The 22,209-nt window shown below is 43.2% G+C and overlaps 1 protein-coding gene across 1 annotated transcript in view; it reads right to left on the bottom strand.

The window, feature by feature from the left end:
• Window positions 1–22,209, bottom strand: part of LOC147107646 (potassium/sodium hyperpolarization-activated cyclic nucleotide-gated channel 2-like) — a 206,419-nt gene that overhangs the window by 107,534 nt on the left and 76,676 nt on the right. Inside the window, exon 5 of the mRNA XM_086006852.1 lies at window positions 20,466–20,627. Within this exon, the coding sequence (XP_085862978.1) occupies window positions 20,466–20,627 (162 nt within the window). The remainder of the gene's footprint in view (window positions 1–20,465; window positions 20,628–22,209) is intronic.

The raw sequence follows: 22,209 nt of genomic DNA, 5'->3' as shown, positions 1-22,209 counted from the left end.
CAAGGGGCAGAAAACATTAGTGGGAGTGGTATATAGGCCTCCAAACAGTAATGCGGAGGTTGGGGATGGCATTAAAAGGGAAATTAGAGAAGCGTGCAATAAGGGCACCGCAGTCATCATGGGTGACTTTAATCTACATATAAATTGGTCTAACCAAATTAGTAACAATATTGTGGAGGAGGAATTCCTGGAGTGTTTACGGGATGGTTTCCTGGACCAATATGTTGAGGAACCAACCACAGATCAGGCCATCTTAGACTGGGTATTATGTAACGAGAAAGGATTAATTAACAATCTTGTTGTACGAGGCCCCTTGGGTCGGAGCGATCATAATATGATAGAATTCTTCATTAAGATGGAGAATGAAGTTGTTGACTCGGAGACTAGGGTCATGAATTTAAATAAAGGAAACTACAATGGTCTGAGGCGCGCATTGGGTAGGATTGATTGGGGAATGTCACTCAAAGGGTTGACGGTGGATAGGCAAAGGCAAACATTCAAAGACCGCATGGATGAACTACAGAATGTGTTCATCCCAGTTTGGCATAAAAATAAAACAAAAAAGGTGACTCAACCGTGGCTAACAAGGGAAATTAGGGATAGCATAAGATCCAAGGAGAGGACATATAAATTGGCCAGAAAAAGCAGTAAACCTGAGGATTGGGAGCAGTTTAGGATTCAACAAAGGAGAACAAAGGGATTAATTAAGAAGGGGAAAATAGAATATGAGAGTAAGCTTGCAGGGAACATAAAAACTGACTGTAAAAGCTTTTATAGATATGTGAAGAGAAAAAGATTGGTGAAGTCAAGCGTAGGTCCCTTGCAGTCAGAATCAGGGGAATTTATAATGGGGAACAAAGAAATGGCAGACCAATTAAATATATATTTTGGTTCTGTCTTCACAAAGGAGGACACAAATAACCTCCCAGAGGTGTCGGGGAACATAGGGTCTGATGAAAGGGAGGAACTGAAAGAAATCAGTATTTGTAGGGAAATGGTGTTAAGGAAATTGATGGGATTGAAGGCCGATAAATCCCATGGGCCTGATAATCTACATCCTAGGGTACTTAAGGAAGTGGCCCTAGAAATAGTAGATGCATTGCTGATCATCTTCCAACATTCGATGGAATCTGGAACAGTACCCATGGATTGGAGGGTAGCTAATGTTACCCCACTATTCAAAAAAGGTGGTAGAGAGAAAACGGGGAATTACAGACCGGTAAGCCTGACATCGGTAGTGGGGAAAATGCTAGAGTCCATTATAAAAGATGTAATAGCAGAGCAGTTGGAAAACAGTGACAGGATCGGACAAAGTCAACATGGATTTACAAAGGGTAAATCGTGCTTGACTAATCTACTGGAATTTTTTGAGGATGTAACTGGTAAAATAGATAAGGGAGAACCAGTGGATGTGGTGTATTTGGACTTTCAGAAGGCTTTCGATAAGGTCCCGCATAAGAGATTAGCGTGTAAAGTTAAGGCACATGGGATTGGGGGCAAGGTACTGACTTGGATAGAGAACTGGTTGGCAGACAGAAAGCAAAGAGTTGGAATAAACGGTTCTTTTTCCGAGTGGCAGGCAGTGACTAGTGGGGTACCGCAGGGATCGGTCCTTGGACCCCAGCTATTCACAATATATATTAATGATCTAGACAAGGGAACTAGATGTAATATCTCCAAATTTGCAGACGACACAAAGCTGGGTGGGCGTGTGTGCTGTCAGGAGTATGCTGAGAAACTCCAGGATGATTTGGACAGGTTGGGTGATTGGGCAGAAGCATGGCAGATGCAATATAACGTGGATAAATGTGAGGTTATCCACTTTGGTAGCAAAAACAGGAAGGCAGATTATTATCTGAATGGCAATAGATTGGGAGAAGGGGAAGTGCAACGAGACCTGGGTGCCCTTGTGCACCAGTCGCTGAAGGTAAGCATGCAGGTGCAGCAGACGGTTAAGAAGGCAAATGGTATGTTGGCCTTCGTAGCGAAAGGGTTTGAGTACAGGAACAAGGATGTCTTGCTGCAGTTGTACAGGGCCTTGGTGAGACCACATCTTGAGTATTGTGTGCAGTTTTGGTCGCCTTATCTGAGGAAGGATGTTCTTGCCATGGAAGGAGTTCAGCGAAGATTCACCAGGCTGATACCTGGGATGGCAGGAATGATGTATGAGGAGATGATTGGATCGATTGGGATTGTACTCACTGGAGTTTAGAAGAATGAGAGGGGATCTCATCGAAACTTATAAAATTCTAACAGGACTAGACAGACTAGATGCTGGAAGGATGTTCCCGATGGTCGGGGAGTCCAGAACCAGGGGTCACAGTCTAAGGATAAGGGGTAAGCCATTTAGGACAGAAATGAGGAGGAGTTTCTTCACCCAGAGTGGTGACCTGTGGAATTCTCTACCACAGAAGACAGTTGAGGCCAATTCATTAAATATATTCAAGAAGGGGTTAGATATATTTCTCAAGGCTAAGGGAATCAAGGGATATGGGGAGAAAGCAGGAACCGGGTACTGAATTTGGATGATCAGCCATGATCGCATTGAATGGCGGAGCAGGCTCGAGGGGCCGAATGGCCTCCTCCTGCTCCTATCTTCTATGTTTCTATGTAATCGATGCAAAGACGTTTCTTGTGTTGCTTCAGAGGATTTTTAACAATGACGACTTGAGCTCGCCAGGAAGATGAACATGGCTCAATGATACCGTCAGCTAGAAGGCGAGAGATTTCTGCCTCGATAAAGGGTCGATCATCTTGGCTGAAATGTCGTGATTTAGTGACTATGGGCTTACATCGGGGGGAAAGATTGGCAAACAAGGAGGGCTCGTCGAGCGAAGCCGCCAAAAGCGCACAAAACGGTAATTTAGAAATAGTAAGCTCCGGCTTTGACCCTCCAAACTCGAAAGTGAGTCTTTTGTGTTGTTTCTGGAAATCCTGTCTCAGGAGCACATCACTGCATAGGTTTTTGAGCACCCCGAGCCGGGTGGAGAAATAAGGGCGGCCATTGAGAATAAGGTCGACAAGACAAAAGCCGGAAGAATTGGTGGTCAGTGTCGTCAGAGCCATTGCGATTTCCCTGTCTGAGGGGTAAATACGCAGTTTTAACTTGCTGACAGCCCGCTCACTAATGAAGCTGTCAGAGCTGCATGAGTCAATTAGTGCACTCAAAATGTGTCCATTTACCGAAACTTTCGTGGCTGCATGGGACAGACTTTGGGGGAAAACAGCTGTGATGGGAGGAGGGGCAGTTTTACCCTTGACAGCTGTAACCTTAGTAGTGGTTCTTGGGGGAGGAGCAGTTTCATAGATAGCAGCTGTAACCTTAGTAGTGGCTCTTGGGGGAGGAGCAGTTTTATAGATAGTAGCTGCAAAACTAACAGGAGCTCTCGACTGATATACCTTAGGAAAGGGGCCTTTCTTACTAACAGAGGCTCTTGACTGGTATACCTTAGAAAAGTGACCTTTCTTGCTGCAATGATTGCAGGTTGCGTTGCGAGCAGGATAAAATTTCCTATAATGGAACGCAGCTCCACAGAAGAAACACTTCCTTCCAGATTGCCAAGATGCCGCTAGGGCAGGGTCGTCATCAGTGAAGGCTTCTAGGGTAGGGTGTCATCCGCTAGGTTAGAGTCATCATCAGTGAGGGCTTCCGCCCGAGACCTATCGAAGGAGTCATTAAAAGTGATAGCAGCAGCCCGTGCACAAGGTAAGATAGATATCTGCATTCCTCTTTGCTAAGTCCAGGCAACATGCCTGGTCATAGGCAGCCTGTAACTCGAGGGTTTTATTCTCCAACAGACGCTGGCGTATGAAGGGAGACGCGATCCCATTAATAAAGGAATCACGAATTAACTCCTCCTGGTACTGCTCAGCTGTGACAGCTTTAAGATTACAATCCTTGCTGAGCCTGCAAAGTTTCTGAAGGAATTCGTCAAGTGATTTCCCCAGGTTGTTGTCGAGTTGTGGCCAGTAGATGCCGAGAAAAAATTTCGTTTGGGGCCTTAACATATAGTCGCTGCAATATTAGGATAGCGGAGTCATAGTCTACACAGTCTTCAATATAGTCAAACACATGAGGAGATACATAATTGGCAAGTATCTCTAATTTATCAGGAACATTCTCACCATACACCCTGAGGAAGTTGCTGTAAGTACGATACCAGTGTTTCCATACCTTAGCAGCTGTAGGTGAATTCGGGTCCAGGTCAAGACGGGCGGGTCTGAGTAGTTTGTCCATGATGGATTGATTACTATACTGGAGTTCCCTTTTGCAGTTGAAGTCGTAGCTGGCTGTTCCCGAAATCACTCAGAGCGTGGAGTCGATATCAAGTTGATTAAATTGACGTTATAAAACTCACTACACACTTGGTTTGAGTATAAAGCAAGGCTTTAATCAACTTGTTTCAGAACATGGAGGGCTAGTTGTACTTCACTAGTTCCTGTCTTACAGAATGTCCCTGGGCAAGCTGGGCCCACGCCCGAGTATTTATACTCCTTGGACGGCGCCACCAGCTGGCTGTCCAGTGTTATTTCATGAGTAGTTTCTTTATGATGATGAGATTTATAACAATGCGTTCATGCGCCAATGACTCCACAAAGGCTCTGCTCATGGTCGCTATGGACTCCTCCATTCACTCCACACTCGCAGCAATCCTGGAGACAAAACCTGCCAGAGACTCCTGCATCTGTTCCTGGAGTTCCAGCACCGTTGATCTTATGGATGGACCCAGAGGCAGAGGGTCGACATGCAGCTGAGCCGAGCTGGCAGAGTCCTGCGCCCTCCGACTAGTGCCCCCCGGGGCACTAACGAGAGGTGCAAACCAACCCAATTTTTTCCCCTAGATACACTGTTAGCAATGAGGTAGAAAGGTTCAAAGATTGTAAAATAGAAAAAATCAGGAGATGGCAAGGCAATAAAAGGAAAAGTGCCAAACCAAGGGGATCCAGACTAAAATGTACGCATATTAGCATACGAAAAAAATTAGGAACTAAAATCATAGATTAAAAGAGAAAATCATGACATAACAACAATAGTTGAAATGAGGCTGCAGCTGGGTCAAGATTGGCAATTAAATTATCCTGTATAGGATAATCTGCAAGAATAAGGAAGAAAGGGAGGATGAAATCAGAATTCATTATAGATAATATCATAGCACTACAGCGTAAAATTTTTAATAGAAGTGGTCCAAAGAGATTCCTTTTGGACTAAGCTGAGAACTTGCTGGGAATATATTATGGACCACCAAAAATTGGGAAGAAAATTGAGGATGAAATTTGTAGACAAATTAGAGAGATGGGAATTAACAATAGTCATAATTGTTGGTGATGTTAGTTATCCAAAAACCAGCTGAGATCGGGGAAAAGTATGTGGGAGAAAGGGAGTGTTTCTTTGTAGTGTGTTCCGGACCGTCTTCGCAGTCCAACAGGGAAGGAAGCACTTCTTGATCTGGTTCTCAGTAATGAGTAGTTGACCTAGAAGTAGGCAACATTTAGGAAACAGGTATCGAGTTAATACAAAAACAAAATACTGCGGATGCTGGAAATCTGAAATAAAAACAGAAAATGCTGGAAATACTCAGCAGGTCAGGCAGCATCTGTAGTGAGAGAGACAGAGTTAACGTTACAGGTCGATGACCAGGTACCGTGTTAAGTTCAGTGTGAGAATAGAAAAGGAAAAACATAAGTTGAAGACAAGGGTACTCAACTAGAAAAAAGCAAATTATATAGCAAGATAAAAGAGACCTTGTTAAGATTAAATGGAAGGAAACATTGGCAGATAGAAGCTTGGATCAGCAATTGGAAATATTTAACAGAGATGGAAAGAGCACGAATCATGCATATTCCAATAAAGAAAAAAAGGGAGTGTCCTAAAGGCTGGATTCCATGGAAGAAAGGGACATCAGATCAAACTTGAAAATAAATAAAAGTACTTTGCACTTGCAAGGCTGATAATAAATAGAAAAGGCAGGACAAATATAAAAAATTGAAGAAAGCTACATAAAGGGAGGTTAGAAAGGCTAAGGGAATTATGAGAGAAATTAGGGAAAATACAAAAGGCATGTTGTGTGTCAGCTGTGGCTCAGTTGGTAGCCCTCTCACCTCTAAGTCAGAAAGTTGTACGTTCAAGTCCCACTCCAGAGACTTGAATAGAAAATCTAGGCTCACATTCCAGTACTGAGGGAGCCCTGCACTGTTGAAGCAGCCTTTTTTCAGATGAGATGTTAAACCGAGGCCCCATCTGTCCTCTCAGGTGGCACTATTTCAAAGAAGAGTGGTGTCCCGTCCAATATTTCTCCTCAACCAAGACCTAAAACAGATGATTTTGTCATTTATCTCATTGCTGTTTGTGGGACCTTGCTGTACACAAATTGGCTGCGTGTTTCTGATATTACAACAGGGACTACACTTCAAAAAGGTCTTTGGGACGTCCCGAGGCCATGAAAAGTGCTTTAAATGCAAGTCTTTCTTCCTTTAAAATGCTTTCTATATGAACATTGGTAGTAAATGCATAATCAAGGCTAGTAAGGGATGAAGGAAAACTTGCAGTGGAGAGTCTCGAAATGGTAGAAATACTGAACAAGAGGAGGTGGCAATTCAGATTGTACAACTTCTAGAGGTGGGTGTAGAACAGTGTAGGTTATTAATTAGATTGTTCTAAAGAAGGTTCTAAATAAGTTACCCAAACTTAAGGTAGACAAATCACATGGACATGATGATTTACATCCAGTGATCTAAGGGAGACTAGGAAAGAAACATCTGAAGCTCTGAATATAATTTTACAAAATTCTTTGGAAAGGAAGTTTTCATCAGTACTGATTCAATAGCAAAATACTGAAATTGCTGGAAACACTCAGCAGGCCAGGCAGCATCCGTGGAGAGAGAAACAGAGTTAACGTTTCAGGTCCGTGACCCTTCGTCAGAACTGATTTTACTGATTGTTGGCTATGGGGACTTCCACAGCGCAGTCTATTGCAGAGTACGGAATGACTGACCACAACTTCAGGATTTCCGCGTTTATCTGCACATGCACTAAATCCTGAAGTTATGGTCAGTTTCAGAGGGGTTATGATGGCGAATTCTGACAGTTTCGCTGTCATTACCACAGCAAAATCTTGTCCCAGACCCCATGCTTTACATGGAACTGCATAAAAGAAGGCATGCTAGTGTGACCAAGAGCCAGCATTGCTTGATTAGCCATACCTGTCAAGATGCCACCAAGCATTTCTGCAGGCCCTGGAACACCTATCTGGGAATTCTCAGCATCTGGGTCAGCAAAGAGCCAGATGTTGAGCTGTGCCATTTGCTATAAGGACACCTGTGGCTGCTATACAGCAGAGGGCTTGCACATTCAGGACAGTAATGGTCAACTGAAACTTGGTTGCACCTCATTGCAGGCATGTTGCAATGCTGACCTGTAGAGATGATGCTGGGAATGACACACAGGGGAACTCTTCTCACAAGTACCCCAGCCAGCATCAACATTATTTCAGCAGTATGAACAGGAGTTTAGATGGCTGGGCTGTTACATGACTTCCCTGCATGATCACACTGCACCTAGGGTTCCCATTAACTTCATTTTTGCCACCCACTTCTTAATCCTTAATCCTTGGCAAAAGCTGCTGATGAACTGAGATACCTTTTACAGTTCTCCAAAGGTTTGCTGAAATTTTCTCCTCCTATTGTGACACTCTTTAGTTGTCAATCCCTTTAAATTTAATTTACACAATTTAACTCTTCCAACACTAGTGTCTTTCCTAGACGTATCTGGATTTTGCTTTCGTGATTGTTAATAATTATTCAAACTAACTTAGAATTTTTTTTAATCCATTCTCAGGATGTGATTGTCACTGGCAAGGCTGGCATTTATTGCCCATCCCTAATTGCCCTCGAGAAGGTGGTGGTGTGCCGCTTTCTTGAACCACTGCAGTCTGTATGGTGAAGGTACTCCCACAGTGCTGTTAAGATTTTGACCCAGCGACGACGGTGAAGGAACGGCAATATATTTCCAAGTCAGGATGGTGTGTAACTTGGAGGGGAACTTGCAGGTGATGGTGTTCCCATGCGCCTGCTGCCCTTGTCCTTCTAGGTGGTAGAGATCGCGGGATTGAGAGGTGCTGTCGAAGAAGCCTTGGCGAGTTGCTGCACTGCATCTTGTAGATGGTACACACTGCAGCCACGGTGTGTAGAGGGAGTGAATGTTTAAGGTGGTGGATGAGGTGCCAATCAAGCGGGTTGCTTTGTCCTGGATAGTGTCAAGCTTCTTGAGTGTTGTTGGAGTTACACTCATCCAGGCAAGTGGAGAGTATTGCATCAGACTCATGGCTTGTGCCTTGTAGATGGTGGAAAGGCTTTGGGGAGTCAGGAGATGAGACACTCGTCGCAGAATACCTAGCCTCTGACCTGCTCTTGTTGCCACAGTATTTGTGTGGCTGATCCAGATTCGTTTCTGGTCAATGGTGACCCCCAGGATGTTGATAATGGGATTCGGCGATGGTAATGCCATTGAATGTCAATGGGCGGTGGTTAGACTCTCGCTTGTTGGAAATAATTATTGCCTGGCACTTGTGTGATGTGAATGTTACTTGCCACTTATCAGCCAAGCCTGAATGTCATCCAGGTCTTGCTGTATGCAGGCATGGACTGCTTCATTATCTGAGGGCTTGCAAATGGAACTGAATACTGTGCAAGCATCAGCGAACATCCCCACTTCTGACCTTATGATGGAGGGAAGGTCATTCATGAAGCAGCTGAAGATGGTTCGGCCTAGGACACTGCCCTGAGGAACTCCTGCAGTAATGTACTGGGGCTGAGATGATTGACCTCCAACAACCACAACCATCTTCCTTTGTGCTAGGTATGACTCCAGCCAGTGGAAAGTTCCCCCTGATTCCCATTGACTTCAATTTTACCAGGGTTCCTTGACGACACACTTGGTCAAATGCTGCCTTGATGTCAAGGACAGTCACTCTCATCTCACCTCTGGAATTCAGCTCTTTTTGTCCATGTTTGGACCAAGGCTGTAATGAGGTCTGGAGCAGAGTGGTCCTGGCGGAACCCAAACTGAGAATCAGTGAGCAGGTTATTGGTGACTAAGTGTCGCTTGACAGCGCTGTTGACAATACCTTCCATCACGTTGCTTTTGATTAAGAGTAGACTGTTGGGGCGGTAATTGGCCGGATTGGATTTGTCCTGCTTTTTGCAGACAGGACATACCTGGGCAATTTTCCACATTGTCGGGTAGATGCCAGTGTTGTAGCTGTACTAGAACATAGGGTTGCAAAATTCTGGGAATTTTTAAAAGAGGAAACTTTCCATGGGAATTTTCGGGAATTTATGGGAATTTTGGGAATTTATGGGAATTTTGAGTTTTTTTGCACACTGATGGTTTTTGTCTCTGACCCTATTATCTTTGTCGTCAAAATAGACATACTGTTCCATACAAATAAAAACAGGCTTTCAAAACTTTATTTAGGTTATAATTTTGAACTTTATTGAACCCCCACAAAAAAGACCCATCTAAAATAAAATAAAAAGAGCGTCAGCTTATTTAGCCTGTAATTTGTCCTTATTTTGTCCCTTTGAGTCTTCTACTCATGAGTCTTCTGAGTCTTCTACTCCTCATTGCTCCTCCTGATTCTCTGACTCTGGCTCTGACGTGTCCATTTCCTCCTCTGTGTCAGTGTCTAGCTGTGTGGTGGACACTTCTGTATCTGGCTCAATAAGTTGTAGGTTCGCCCGGATAGCCACCAGTTTCTCCACTCTCTTGTTAGTCAGCCTGTTGCGCACCTTTGTCTGCGTATTCCCAAAAAGTGACCAGTTTCGTTCAGAGGCCGCTGATGAAGGTGGGATTTGGAGTATCACCGATGCAATAGGTGACAGGGCCTCAGATGCACAAAGTCCCTTCCACCAGGTATGTGCACTGATATGCTTGCATGATTCCCATATCCCATCCCCATTCCAAAGACCTTGCTTGGTAGAGAACTTTGCCAGACTTCCCAGAACTTTGCCCACATCCAGATTGAGATGGTGTGAGAGGGTAGAAATCACACTGTAAGCACTGTTGATCTGTTCTCCAGAAAGTTTTGGTCTCCCAACATGCTTTGGGTCCAGCATGTATGCTGCAGCATGAATCGGCTTGACACAAAATTCTTGACACGTCTGTATGAATTGAACAATTGCCTTCTCCTCTGCTTTGAGCAGCAGTAATGTGGGTAGGGCAATGCTGATTTGTTCTTTTAAATCAGTAAAAAGCCTGAGAACATCTGACAAGACAGCGTCATCTCCTTCAATCTGAGCAATTGCAGATGCTACTGGTGAGAGTAGTTTAAGGCTGCTAACCACTCTCTCCCAAAACACATCATCCAGCAGTATTTTCTTGATGGTGGTTTCCATATCCCCAGACTGGGATATTGCCATTTCTTGCAGCGACTCCTTATCCTCCAGAAGGCTGTTGTACATTATGACAACACCACCCCATCTAGTGTTGTTGGGCAGCTTCAGTGTGGTGTTCTTGTTCTTTGTCATTTGCTTGGAGTTGTAGGTTGCTGCAACTACCTGTTTTCCCCTGACATACTTAACAACTTGCTTGGCTCTCTTGTACAGTGCTTCCATGGTTCTCAAACCCATGATGTCCTTGAGGAGCAGGTTAAGCCCATGAGCTGCGCACCCTGACCCAATAGACGTAATATGAGGGTAGGCCTCCTCCACTTGAGCCCAAGCAGCCTTCATATTCGCAGCATTGTCAGTAACTACTGCAAAGACCTTTTGTGATCCAAGATCGTTGATGACCGCTTTCAGCTCATCAGCAATGTATGTGCCTGTGTGTCTGTTGTCCTTCGTGTCTGTGCTCTTGAAGAACACTGGGAGAGGAGTGGAGACGATGTAGTTTATGATGCCCTCCCCTCGTACATTTGACCACCCATCTGAGATAACTGCAACACAGTCTGCCATCGCTATCGTTTCTTTCAGCTTTCCTTGGACTCAGCCTCCAGCAAATAAGTAGACAAAGCATGTCTGGTGGGAGGACAATATGCAGGGCGAATAACATTGAAAAATCTCTTCCAGTACACATTGGCTGTGAGCATGAGGGGTGAGCCTGTTGCATATACAGCTCGAGCAAGGCACTCATCTGCATTCTTCTGGCTATGGTTATCCATTGTATCAAAGAACCTTCCAAGTGGGCCAGGAGTTGCTGATGATAAGGAGCCTGATGCTGAATGAGAACCATCATCTTCTTGAATGGAAGCAGAGGAACTCTGGGCTGACTGCTGTGAGCTTTGAGTGAAGTTGTTGCATTTGGATAAATGCTGCTGCATCTTTGTGGCATTCTTTACATATGGCTTTCTACAGTGTTTGCACATGTACACAGTCTTTCCATCTTTAATGCCTGGGGTAAAATGCTTCCACACATCCGACGGTAAACGTGGCATTGTTCTATGCAGAGAAATAAAGGGCATTCATCTCTGTGTCGAACTGTGGTCGATCAGCACGATTGCAACAGGGTGAGTACATTTTTGCTGATGCTCCATGTGATGGAAGCATGACCTGTACACACACGACGCTACATCACCAATAGTGTATTATTTTGTATATTTTAAATTGAAGGACAACAGAGTTCAACAAGTAGCTGGTTTATTTGGTATAAAGTCTGATTTACTTACTGCATCATCATTCACAACATCAGCAGAAAACAAAATGACTTCCCTCAGGACCCCTAACCTGGATCTTAAAAAAACTATAGCAGTCTTACAGATGCCTGCAGGCCAATCACAATTCGATATGCAAATATTACAAATAGAGGGAGCTAATCGCTCATCCACTCATCCAACCAATCAGGACACATTTGTTCACAGTCACACACAAAACTTGTAATTATTAAAACAAGCCAAGTAAGAAGATAAACATATATTGATTAAGAAATTCCTTAATAATTAAGATTCCATCTCTGTTAGTAATTTTAAGAGAGGACCTGTGGAAAAAAAAGAAAGAAATACAAAAAAAACAATATTATGCTAGCATGTGCTTTTTTGGGCAAAATTCCCAAGTTAAACTTCCCGTGGAAAATTTCCGGAAATTTACCGGAAACTTTCCACCCCTTTGCAACCCTACTAGAACAGCTTGGCTAGAGGTGCGGCTAGTTCTGGAACACATGTCCTCAGCACTACAGCCAGGATGTTGATGGGGCCCATAGCCTTTGCTGTATCCAGTGCGCTCAGCATTTTCTTGATATCATGTGGAGTGAATCGAATTGGCTGAAGACTGGCTTCTGTGATGGTGGGGACCTCAGGAGGAGGCCGATATGGACCATCCACTCGGCACTTCCGACTGAAGATGGTTGCAAACGCTTCAGCCTTGTCTTTTGCACGCGTGCTGGGCTCCGCCATCATGGGGGATGGGGATATTCATGGAGCCTCCTCTTCCTGTTAGTTGTTTAATTGTTCGCCATAATTCACGATTGGATGTGGCAGGACTGCAGAACTTTGATCTGATCCATTGATTGTGGGATTGCTTCCGCTGTTTAGCATGCATGTAGTCCTGTGTTGCAGCTTCCCCAGGTCGGCATCTCATTTTTAGGTACACCTGGGGCTGCTCCTGGCATGCTCTTCTGTCCATCCCTAGTTTCCCTGACAAAGTTTGAGACAACTGAGTGGCTTGCTAGCCCACTTCAGAGGACAGTTAAGAGTCAACCAAGTTGGTGTGGGAATGGAGTCACATATATGCCAGACTGAGTAAGGATAGCAGATTTCCTTCCCTAAGGAACATTAGTGAACCAGTGGGGATTTTACAACAACCCTTTTTACTTGGTCACTTTTTACTGATACCAGTTTTATTTTCAAAATTGCTAACCTGAATTCAAATTCTCAAACTGGCATGATGAGATTTGAATTCATGTTGTCTAAATTATTAGTCCAGGCCTCTGGATTAATAGTCCAGTAACATAACCACAACACTACCATACCCGATGAGTGGGAATTTGAGTATTACTTGCACTTGAGAAAACGGCTGGATTAGGAACAGTCCTAAACCACTTGGAACTGACTTACATTTGAAGACAAAAATCAGCCCTTACAGTCTAGAATATGGGATGAAATTACTAAACACTTGGAGGAACATGAATTAATCTGGGTTAGTCAGCATGGATTTTTAAAAGCAAGGTCATGTTTGACTGACTTTATAGAATTCTTTGAAGAAATAACAGAGAGGATCGATAAAGGAAATACAATGGAAGTAGTTTATAAGAATTTTCCAAAAGGTATTTGATAAGGTACTATATACGAGACTCATGGCAAATATAATGGCACATGGACAATGTAATCACAAGGATAGAGAAATGGTTGGAGAGCAGAAAGAAAAGTATAGAGGTAAAAAGAAGTTTTGACAAGAGAGTGGTGCTTCACAAGGGTCTGTGTTGAGGCTACCCTTAGTTACTATATACATAAATGATCTGGACTGAGGAATTAAAGGAGCAATATCAACATTTGTTAATTACATCAAATTGCAGAGGGTATGCCAAAGGATGCATGGGTGGTAATCTGCCAGAACATAAGAAATAGGAGCAGGAGTAAGCCATTCGGCCCCTCGAGTCTGCTCCACCATTCAATAAGATCATGGCTGATCTGATCTTGGCCTCAACTCCACTTTCCTGCCCGCTCCCCATAGCCCTTGACTCCCCTGTTTTTCAAAAATCTGTCTATCTCCGCCTTGAATATATTCACTGACTCAGCCTCCACAGCTCTCTGGGGTAGAGAATTCCAAAGATTCACGAACCCCTGAGAGAAGAAATTCCTCCTTATCTCCATTTTAAATGGGCAACCCCTTATTCTGAAACTGTGTCCCCTAGTTCTAGCTTCCCCCACGAGGGGAAACATCCTCCCTGCATCTACCTTGTCGAGCCCCCTCAGAATCTTATATGTTTCAATAAGATCGCCTCTCATTCTTCTAAACGCCAATGAGTATAGGCCCAAGCTGCTCAACCTTTCCTCATAAGACAACCCCTTCAACTCAGGAATCAGCCTAGTGAACCTTCTCTGAACTGCCTCCAATGCAAGTATATTCCTCCTTGCATAAGGAGACCAAAACTGTACGCAGTACTCCAGGTGTGGTCTCACCAACGCCCTGTACAGTTGTAGCAAGATTTCCCTACTTTTATACTCCATCCCCCTTGCAATAAAGGGCAATATTCTATTTGCCTTCCTAATTACTTGCTGTACCTGCATGCTAACTTTTTGTGTTTCATGTACGAGGCCCAGATCCCTCTGTACCACAGCAATCTGCAGTCTCTCTCCATTTAAATAATATTTTGCTTTTTTATTCTTCCTACCAAAGTGGATAACCTCACATTTTCCCACATTATACTCCATCTGCCAAATGTTTGCCCACTCACTTAACCTATCTATATCCCTTTGCAGATTCTTTGGGCTGGATTTTAATAGCTGAGGAGGCGGGTCAGCTGCAAAAATTGGGGAAAAATTGCTAAGACACCCAGCCCGCCTCCATCCTGCCCCTACGCAATTTTCGTGAGTGTTGGGTCAGCCGCTCCCAAACTGACCCGACTCCAGCCGGTGGGACAGGTAGTTAAGGCAGTTAAGAGCCTGTTAACTGCCTTGATAATCCTATTTTGATAGAGGTTTCCCATTTTCTTGCCGCTGGCTCCTGTTTCCTGTCTTGTCAGAAACAGTCCAGCTTCAAGGAGACGAGTTGCTAGAGGACATGATATGTAGTCGTTATTGGTGCAGCACTTTAAAAGCACTCCTGTAACATGGCTGGCATTCAAATGCAACAACTTTGTTGTTGGAGGTTTGGGATAAGATTTTGCAAATCTAATGACCTTGTGACTGGTCAAGCTGACAGATCTGCTGTTTGAACTGATTGGGAATAATTTCAGGCCACTTTGAGTGTGCGCTCGCAAGCTTCTTGCCTCAACTGAAATCTTTAACAACGGGATGGGAACCATTTACATCCTCTCATCCTGGTCGTCAGATTTGAAGAAAGAGCAGCGCGGCTTAGTGCTGCCGGATGAACAAGTGGCTCAGCACACAGCCTCCTTGGAGAAAGATGAAGAGGATGAGGATGAGTAGGAGGATGGGGAGTAACGCCTTGCGGGGCCGGATGTGGCCAATTCAGCAGCAGGTGACCACATTAATTTAGGCTGTCAGGCAAGGGATGCACTCAGCCATTCCAGATTCGCGTAAGCTAACGCTTCAACCACAGGTGGCTGGCACATGGAGATGAATTTAAGTCCAACAGTCTCAAACCCCAGGCATCATCTGTCCAATAAACAGTGGTTTGCGCTCAGTGTCACCACCATCATTCTATATGGAAATCGCCCTGAGCACTCACTCTTGAACTTCCATTTCCCAGAACACAGAGGCCACACTTTAGGTGATCTCAGCAGATCATTAAACCTTTTTCCACACTGAACCCATGTGCGTCTGCTCACTGACCTCGAGCTCACCTCCTCAGCAATTTGCAGTCAAGCTGCCTTGGTTTGCTAAGGAGGCCTCCTCCTCCCGTTTCCAGGGAAGAGGAGCTCCTGATGTCCTCTAACTCCCTCAACAAGAGCATGGAGAGAGCCCTCATTGAACCGGGGTGCAGCTTTAGTTTTTGGGGCTGCCATTCCTGCAGCTCCCAGCACCTTTCGAGAAAAAAGCATTAATATTACCAAGCAAAAAATTGGAACATATCTGGCATCTTTTTCATTTCATAGTCAGATAATAAAGTCATATATCAAAAAACCATGAATCTCTTTCTGGAATAATATGACCAGCAATATAATTCATTCAATTTTGCTCCGAACAGACGCTGTCAACTCCCCTTTCAAGATAATAAAGCACCAAGCCATCTCAATGACATGTGTATGCAAAGGGGACATGGACCCTTTAAATTTTCAAACAAACAACGCGCCATCAGACGTGAGAAACTGACGTCCTCTAAGCAATTGCCTGGAGGGACCCGCACGTCGGCTGTAACGAAGTCAATGAAGCCAAAATCGGAAGTGATGGGAGGCGGCAGCCGGGTGCGGGTCCGAAAGCTGCCGAGCAGAGGGTCCACCCTCAACCCGCCGCCATTATTAAAATCGAGCCCCTGGTGTACTGCTCACAACTTGCTTTCCCACCTATCTTTGTATCGTCAGCAAATTTGGCAACAGTACACTCGGTCCCTTCATCCAAGTCATTAATATAGATTGTAAATAGTTGAGGCCCCAGCACTGATTCCTGTGGCGTCCCACTAGTTACAGTTTTCCAACCTGAAAATTAGCCATTTATTCCGACTCTCTGTTCTCTGTTAGTTAGCCAATCCTCGATCCAGTCTAATATATTACCCCTAACACCGTGAGCTCTTATCTTCTGCAGTTACCTTTTATGCGGCACCTTATCAAATGACTTCTGGAAATCTAAATGCAATACATCTACTGGTTCCCCTTTATCCACCCTGCTCGTTACATCCTCAAAGAACTCTAGTAAATTTGTCAAACACGATTTCTCTTTCATAAAACCATGGACTCTGCTTGATTGTATTACTGTATGATTTTCTAAATGTCCTGCTATTACTTCCTTAATAATGGATTCCAGCATTTTCCCAATGACAGATTTTAGGCTAACTGGCCTATAGTTTCCTGCTTTCTGTCTCCCTCCTTTCTTGAATAGGGGAGTTACATTTGTGGTTTTCCAATCCACTGGGACCTCTCCAGAATCCAGGGAATTTTGGTAGATTACACCAACGCATACACTATCTCTGCAGCCACTTCTTTTAAAACCCTAGGATGCAGGCCATCAGATCCAGGGGACTTGTCAGCCTTTAGTCTCATTAGTTTGCCTAGTACTTTTTGTCTAGTGATAGCGATTGCTTTAAGTTCCTCCCTCCCTTGATTATCAATTATTATTGGAATGCTTTTAGTGTCTTCTACCGTGAAGACTGATACAAAATATTTGTTCAAAGTCTCTGCCATTTCCCTGTTTCCCATTATTAATTCCCCAGTCTCATCCTCTAAGGGACCAACATTTACTTTAGCTACTCACTTCCTTTTTATATACCTGTAGAAGCTCTTACTGTCTGTTTTTATATTTTTAGCTAGTTTACTCTCATAATCTATCATCTCCCTCTTTATTATTTTTTTAGTCATCCTTTGCTGGTTTCTAAAAATTTCCCAATCCTCTGGCCTACCACTAATCTTTGCAACATTGTATGCCTTTTCCTTCAATTTGATACCTTCCTTAACTTCCTTAGTTAGCCACAGATGGTTCATCCTTCTCGTACAGTCTTTCTTTCTCATTGGAATAAACCTTTGCTGAGAGTTATGAAATATCTCCTTAAATGTCTATCACTGCTTATCTACCGTCTTACCCTTTAATCTATTATCCCAGTCCACTTTAGCCAACTCTGTCTTCATACCTTTGTAATTGCCTTTATTTGTGTTTAGGACACTAGTTTCAGACACAAGTGTCTCACCCTCAAACTGAATTTGAAATTCAATCATGCTATGATCACTCTTCCCTAGAGGATCCTTTACAATGAGATCATTAATTAATCCTGTCTCATTACACATTACCAGATCTAAAATAGCCTGCTCCCTGGTTGGTTCTACAACGTATTGTTCTAAGAAACCATCCCGAATACATTCTATGAACTCGTCCTCAAGGCTACCCATACCAATTTGATTTGTCCAATCTATATGAAGATTAAAATCGCCCATGATTATTGCAGTACCTTTCTTACAAACCCGCATTATTTCTTGATTTATACTCTGTCCTACAGTGTAGCTGCTTTTAGGGGGTCTATAGACTACTCCCACCAGTTACTTCTTTTAAACTATTTCTTATCTCCACACAAACTGATTCTACATCTTCATCTTCTGAGCCAATATAATTTCTCATGACTGCACTGATCTCATCCTTTATTAACAGAGCTACCCCACCTCCCTTTCCTTTCTGTCTATGCTTCCGAAATGTCAAATACCCCTGAATATTCAGTTCCCAGCCTTGGTCACCTTGCAACCACGTCTCTGTAATGGCAATCAGATCATGCCCATTTATTTCTATTTGTGCCGTCAACTCATCTATCTTGTTATGAATGCTGTGTGTATTCAGATAAAGAGCCTTTAATTTTGTCTTTTTACCATTTTTCACTACTCTGACTCTATTTGCTGGTGCACTCTTAAGTTTGTATGCTCCGTCATTCCTGTCACACTCTGGTTCTCATTATCCCTATCGCTACCCTGCACTATTACCTTTTCTTTTCTCTTTGACTTTCTAAATTCCCCTTCATCAGAACCCCCCCCCCCCAACTATTTAGTTTAAAGCCCTATCTACCGCCCTAGTTATTCGACTCGCCAGGACACTAGTCCCAGCATGGTTCAAGGGAAGCCCGTCCCAACGGAACAGCTCCCTCCTTCCCCAGTACTGGTGCCAGTGCCCCATGAATCGAAACCCATTTCTCCCACACCAATCTTTGAGCCACGCATTCAACCCTCTGATCTTATTGACCCAATGCCAATTTGTTCATGGCTCAGGTAGTAATCCAGAGATTATTACATTTGTGGTTCTGCTTTTTAATTTGGATCCTAGCTCCTGAAACTCACTCAGCAGAACCTCTTTCTTAGTCCTACCTATGTCGTTGGTTCCTACATGGACCACAACAACTGGATCCTCTCCCTCCCACTTCAAGTTCCTCTCCAGCCCTGAGGAGATGTCATTAACCCAGGCAACACAACCGTCAGGGCTCACTCTCTCGGCTGCAGAGAACAGTATCTATCCCCCTAACTATACAGTCCCCTACCACTACTACATTTCTTTTTGCTCCTCCAACTTGAATGGCCCCCTGAACCACGGTGCTGTGGTCAGTTTGCTCATTCTCCCTGCAGTCCCTGCTCTCGTCCACGCAGGCTGCAAGAAACTCGTATCTGTTGGACAAGTGCAAGGGCTGAGGCTCCTCCAATGCTACCATCTGGATCCCCATACCTGCCTCACTCGTAGTCACACCCTCCTGTCCCTGACCACAGACCAAATCTGAAGTATTTAACCTAAGGGGTGTGACTGCCTCCTGGAACACAGCGTCCAGGTAGCTCTCCCCCTTCCTGATGTATCGCAATGTCCGAAGCTCGGACTCCAGCTCATGAACTCTGAGCCGAAGTTCCTCGAGCTGCAGACACTTACTGCAGATGTGGTCGCTATAGCTCACACTGGTGTCCACCAGCTCCCACATGGTACAGCTGCAACACATCACCTGCCCTGCCATCTCTATTGTATTTTATTTAACTAATTAGGTTTTCAAGTTCGGAATATCACTTAATTATCTATATATATTTTTAAATCTAAAATCACGGCTCTTAATGTAAACCAATGCCCTAGTTTAGAAAAAAAGAGAGAAGCACTCACCAACCTCTGGAACTCGTCTGATTTCCAGCCCACTGAAATTATTCTACAACAGGTGGGCAATCTGCTCTGCCAGATTACCACCCAAGAAATGAAGATAAAAATAACCCCTGTTGTATGGCAAAAGAGTATAGGGAGCAAGCAACAGAATGAGATTAGACTAGGTGGCTCATGTGGAGATAAACATCTCCATAGCTTTCATCGGCAAATGACCTGTTTCTGTGTCGTAACTTTAAATAGGGCCAATTTTAACTCAGCCTGCCGGTGGAAATTTAGTAGCCCTAAATTTACTGTGCTGCACTTATTACCTCAGTCCCACTTGGACGACTATCATATTAGTATTAGTATATATAACTATATGCCAGCAGAACTCTCCTATTGATGTAGCTGTCATATTTGGATTCAAGGTACAGGATACTGACAATAGTATTTTATTCTGAGGTGCTTCTCTTAGTTTCTACTTGTCACCCCAGTCTGATATGTGCTCCCGGTAAGCAATATCCTTTGGCTGCCCTCCTGGGCTTTTCTTACATTACAAATAATTGACATAACCCTATATCATAAGTGGATAATTAAACAATATGCTCCTGTAAATACTGTGGAAGTAAACTGTACAACTGCAACAACATATAAACCAGCAAAAAAATTGGGGAAAAACCATGTTACTTATTTATTCTAAGAACTTTATTAAAGCTATGTAACCAGCACAGTGTAAAGAAGCCTGTGAAGTACTTTGTTTTATCAAGAAGAAACATGGAAATAAAATATTAAAATCTTCAAGCTATATTTTGCTGAACCAAGGACTTCAGACAATTTCCCTAGCTTCTCCTCAATTTCCCAAGCATGCATATTAGCTATTAATAATTAACTTATCACATTTGGTATATTCAGAAAATCTTCATATTGTTAATTAATTTTGTTTCAAGAATTTAGGTTGAATCAGAGCTTACAAGAAGACTGTGCAGTATAATTCGCCCGCATCATACTGAGGTGAAAGTCTGGTGCTGTCACTGGGTATAACAATGGAAAATATTCCAACTAGTAGTGCTGTTATCTCTGACAAGGATCAGTTTAAATAATCAAGATATTACTTACTGTGAGATTTGCTTTTGCCACCCAGCTATCCTTAGGAAATCCTTGCATCATAGGAATGAAAAACTGAAGGCAACCATTCCAATGACAGATGATTAGCATTATAAAGCAAACAGACATAGCATGCAGAAGCAACTGTATTGGTTCCAGATTTAGGTCTGTTGCCTAAAGAAAACAAAAACACATTTTTTGAAAGTTAGTGAAGGTCTACAGGAAAAGTTTACCATTTTAGTCTCTTCTGGTAAGGTTTTAATCAGTACCACATGTAAAGCTAACTCCATCTATAAATGTAGCTCCTGAAAAGGAAAAGGAGATATAGAGCTGCTTGGATAAAAAGTCCATAGTATAAATTGTCCAGTTTCCTGGAAAGAAGCTGCAAAATTGATAAGCATTTATTTATTAGTAGAATTTCTATCAATATTAATCTTTCCATATTAATAGCTTATATCTTTCGGCGCTGGTGGCACAAAGATACAGTAGGTTGGCCCCTGAGTTTACCCATCTAATGAGTTTCTGATCTCGTTCATTCCATCAAGTGTAGATGCTGGGGACAAGCCAATTGCTTTTCCAAAAAGAAGGAAAGAAAATTGAAAGACAAGTAATCTTAGGACACGTTTGCACTTTTCCTAGTGGCCGATTGAGGAGCAATATTGACAGAAGCCAATAAGTAGATTGCCCGTTAGGGCAGGAAACTCTTTGAAAAAGGTTGAAGGTATATGAAGCCGATAATAAAATATCTAGCACCCATAGGACTGATGCACATCAGGTGCCGACCTCCTGCATTATGGAGTGCTGAAGCCTGTGGCCTGTTCAGTCATGAATGCACAGCATGCTAGAATGTACGTGTAAACCACCTGTGGCACTTAGTCTTATTATGGCCTTTAATTTTATTCAAATTAGGAGATTGCTCCATAGCATGCTTGGAGTACCTGAACAGTACTCTAAACACTGATGAAACGAGTGTTGCAGAAGAAGCCCTTTCCAACATGCTGGGTTCTTGGTTTCACAGCAATGACTTGCTACCAGTAGCCACTACATTTGTTTTGAGCTATTTCTGTGATTTTTCCACTACATTTGTTTCGAGCTATTTCTGTGATTCTGTGGTGTTCTCCTATCCAATTCTTACAGTATGTATCTGTTAGGATACTTTGCAAAAATTCTAGTACACTGCCTTCATACCGTTGTGAGGTTTTTGAAATTTTGTTGTTTCCATTTAGGGGCAACCTGCAGCCATTTATGAGGTTCTGGCACACCCTTTGCCTCTTTGGTGTGCCAGCATGTCAGGTACTACACACTAGGAGCACTGAATATTTACTTAAATGAGTAGACCTCACATAATGGAAGGTCATAATGTGAATTAAATAGTCATTGCTCCTGGTGCATATTCATGTCCTGCAGGTTCATATCCATCTGATCCTCCTGGAGTCGGCCCCTAAATGTCTATTACTAAGCTGATGCTGTCATACACATTTCGTCCTCGGACCTCTTATGACTTTATTGATTATGAGATCACAGCTGCACAATGTAAGTAAAGTTTTAATGTTTTAGAGTCAGAGTCACATTTTCTCCTTCCCACATGCAAACATGAATCTCTGTGCAGTAATATCCAATTATTTTACAAATTTGTGCAGTTATTATTTTCCTCAGTGTCTATCGCCAAATCTACACGTACCGGTCAGAGAATCAAAATGTGAACCTTGGTGTAATGATCTCACAAAGTGTTGTCGAACTCCTGTAGGACATTCAA

The sequence above is a fragment of the Somniosus microcephalus genome, chromosome 14, assembly GCF_052327205.1.
Source record: "Somniosus microcephalus isolate GS21.2 chromosome 14, FLI_Smic_1.0, whole genome shotgun sequence".
NCBI lineage: Eukaryota > Metazoa > Chordata > Chondrichthyes > Squaliformes > Somniosidae > Somniosus > Somniosus microcephalus.
This window is presented reverse-complemented; position numbering and strand designations above follow the sequence as displayed.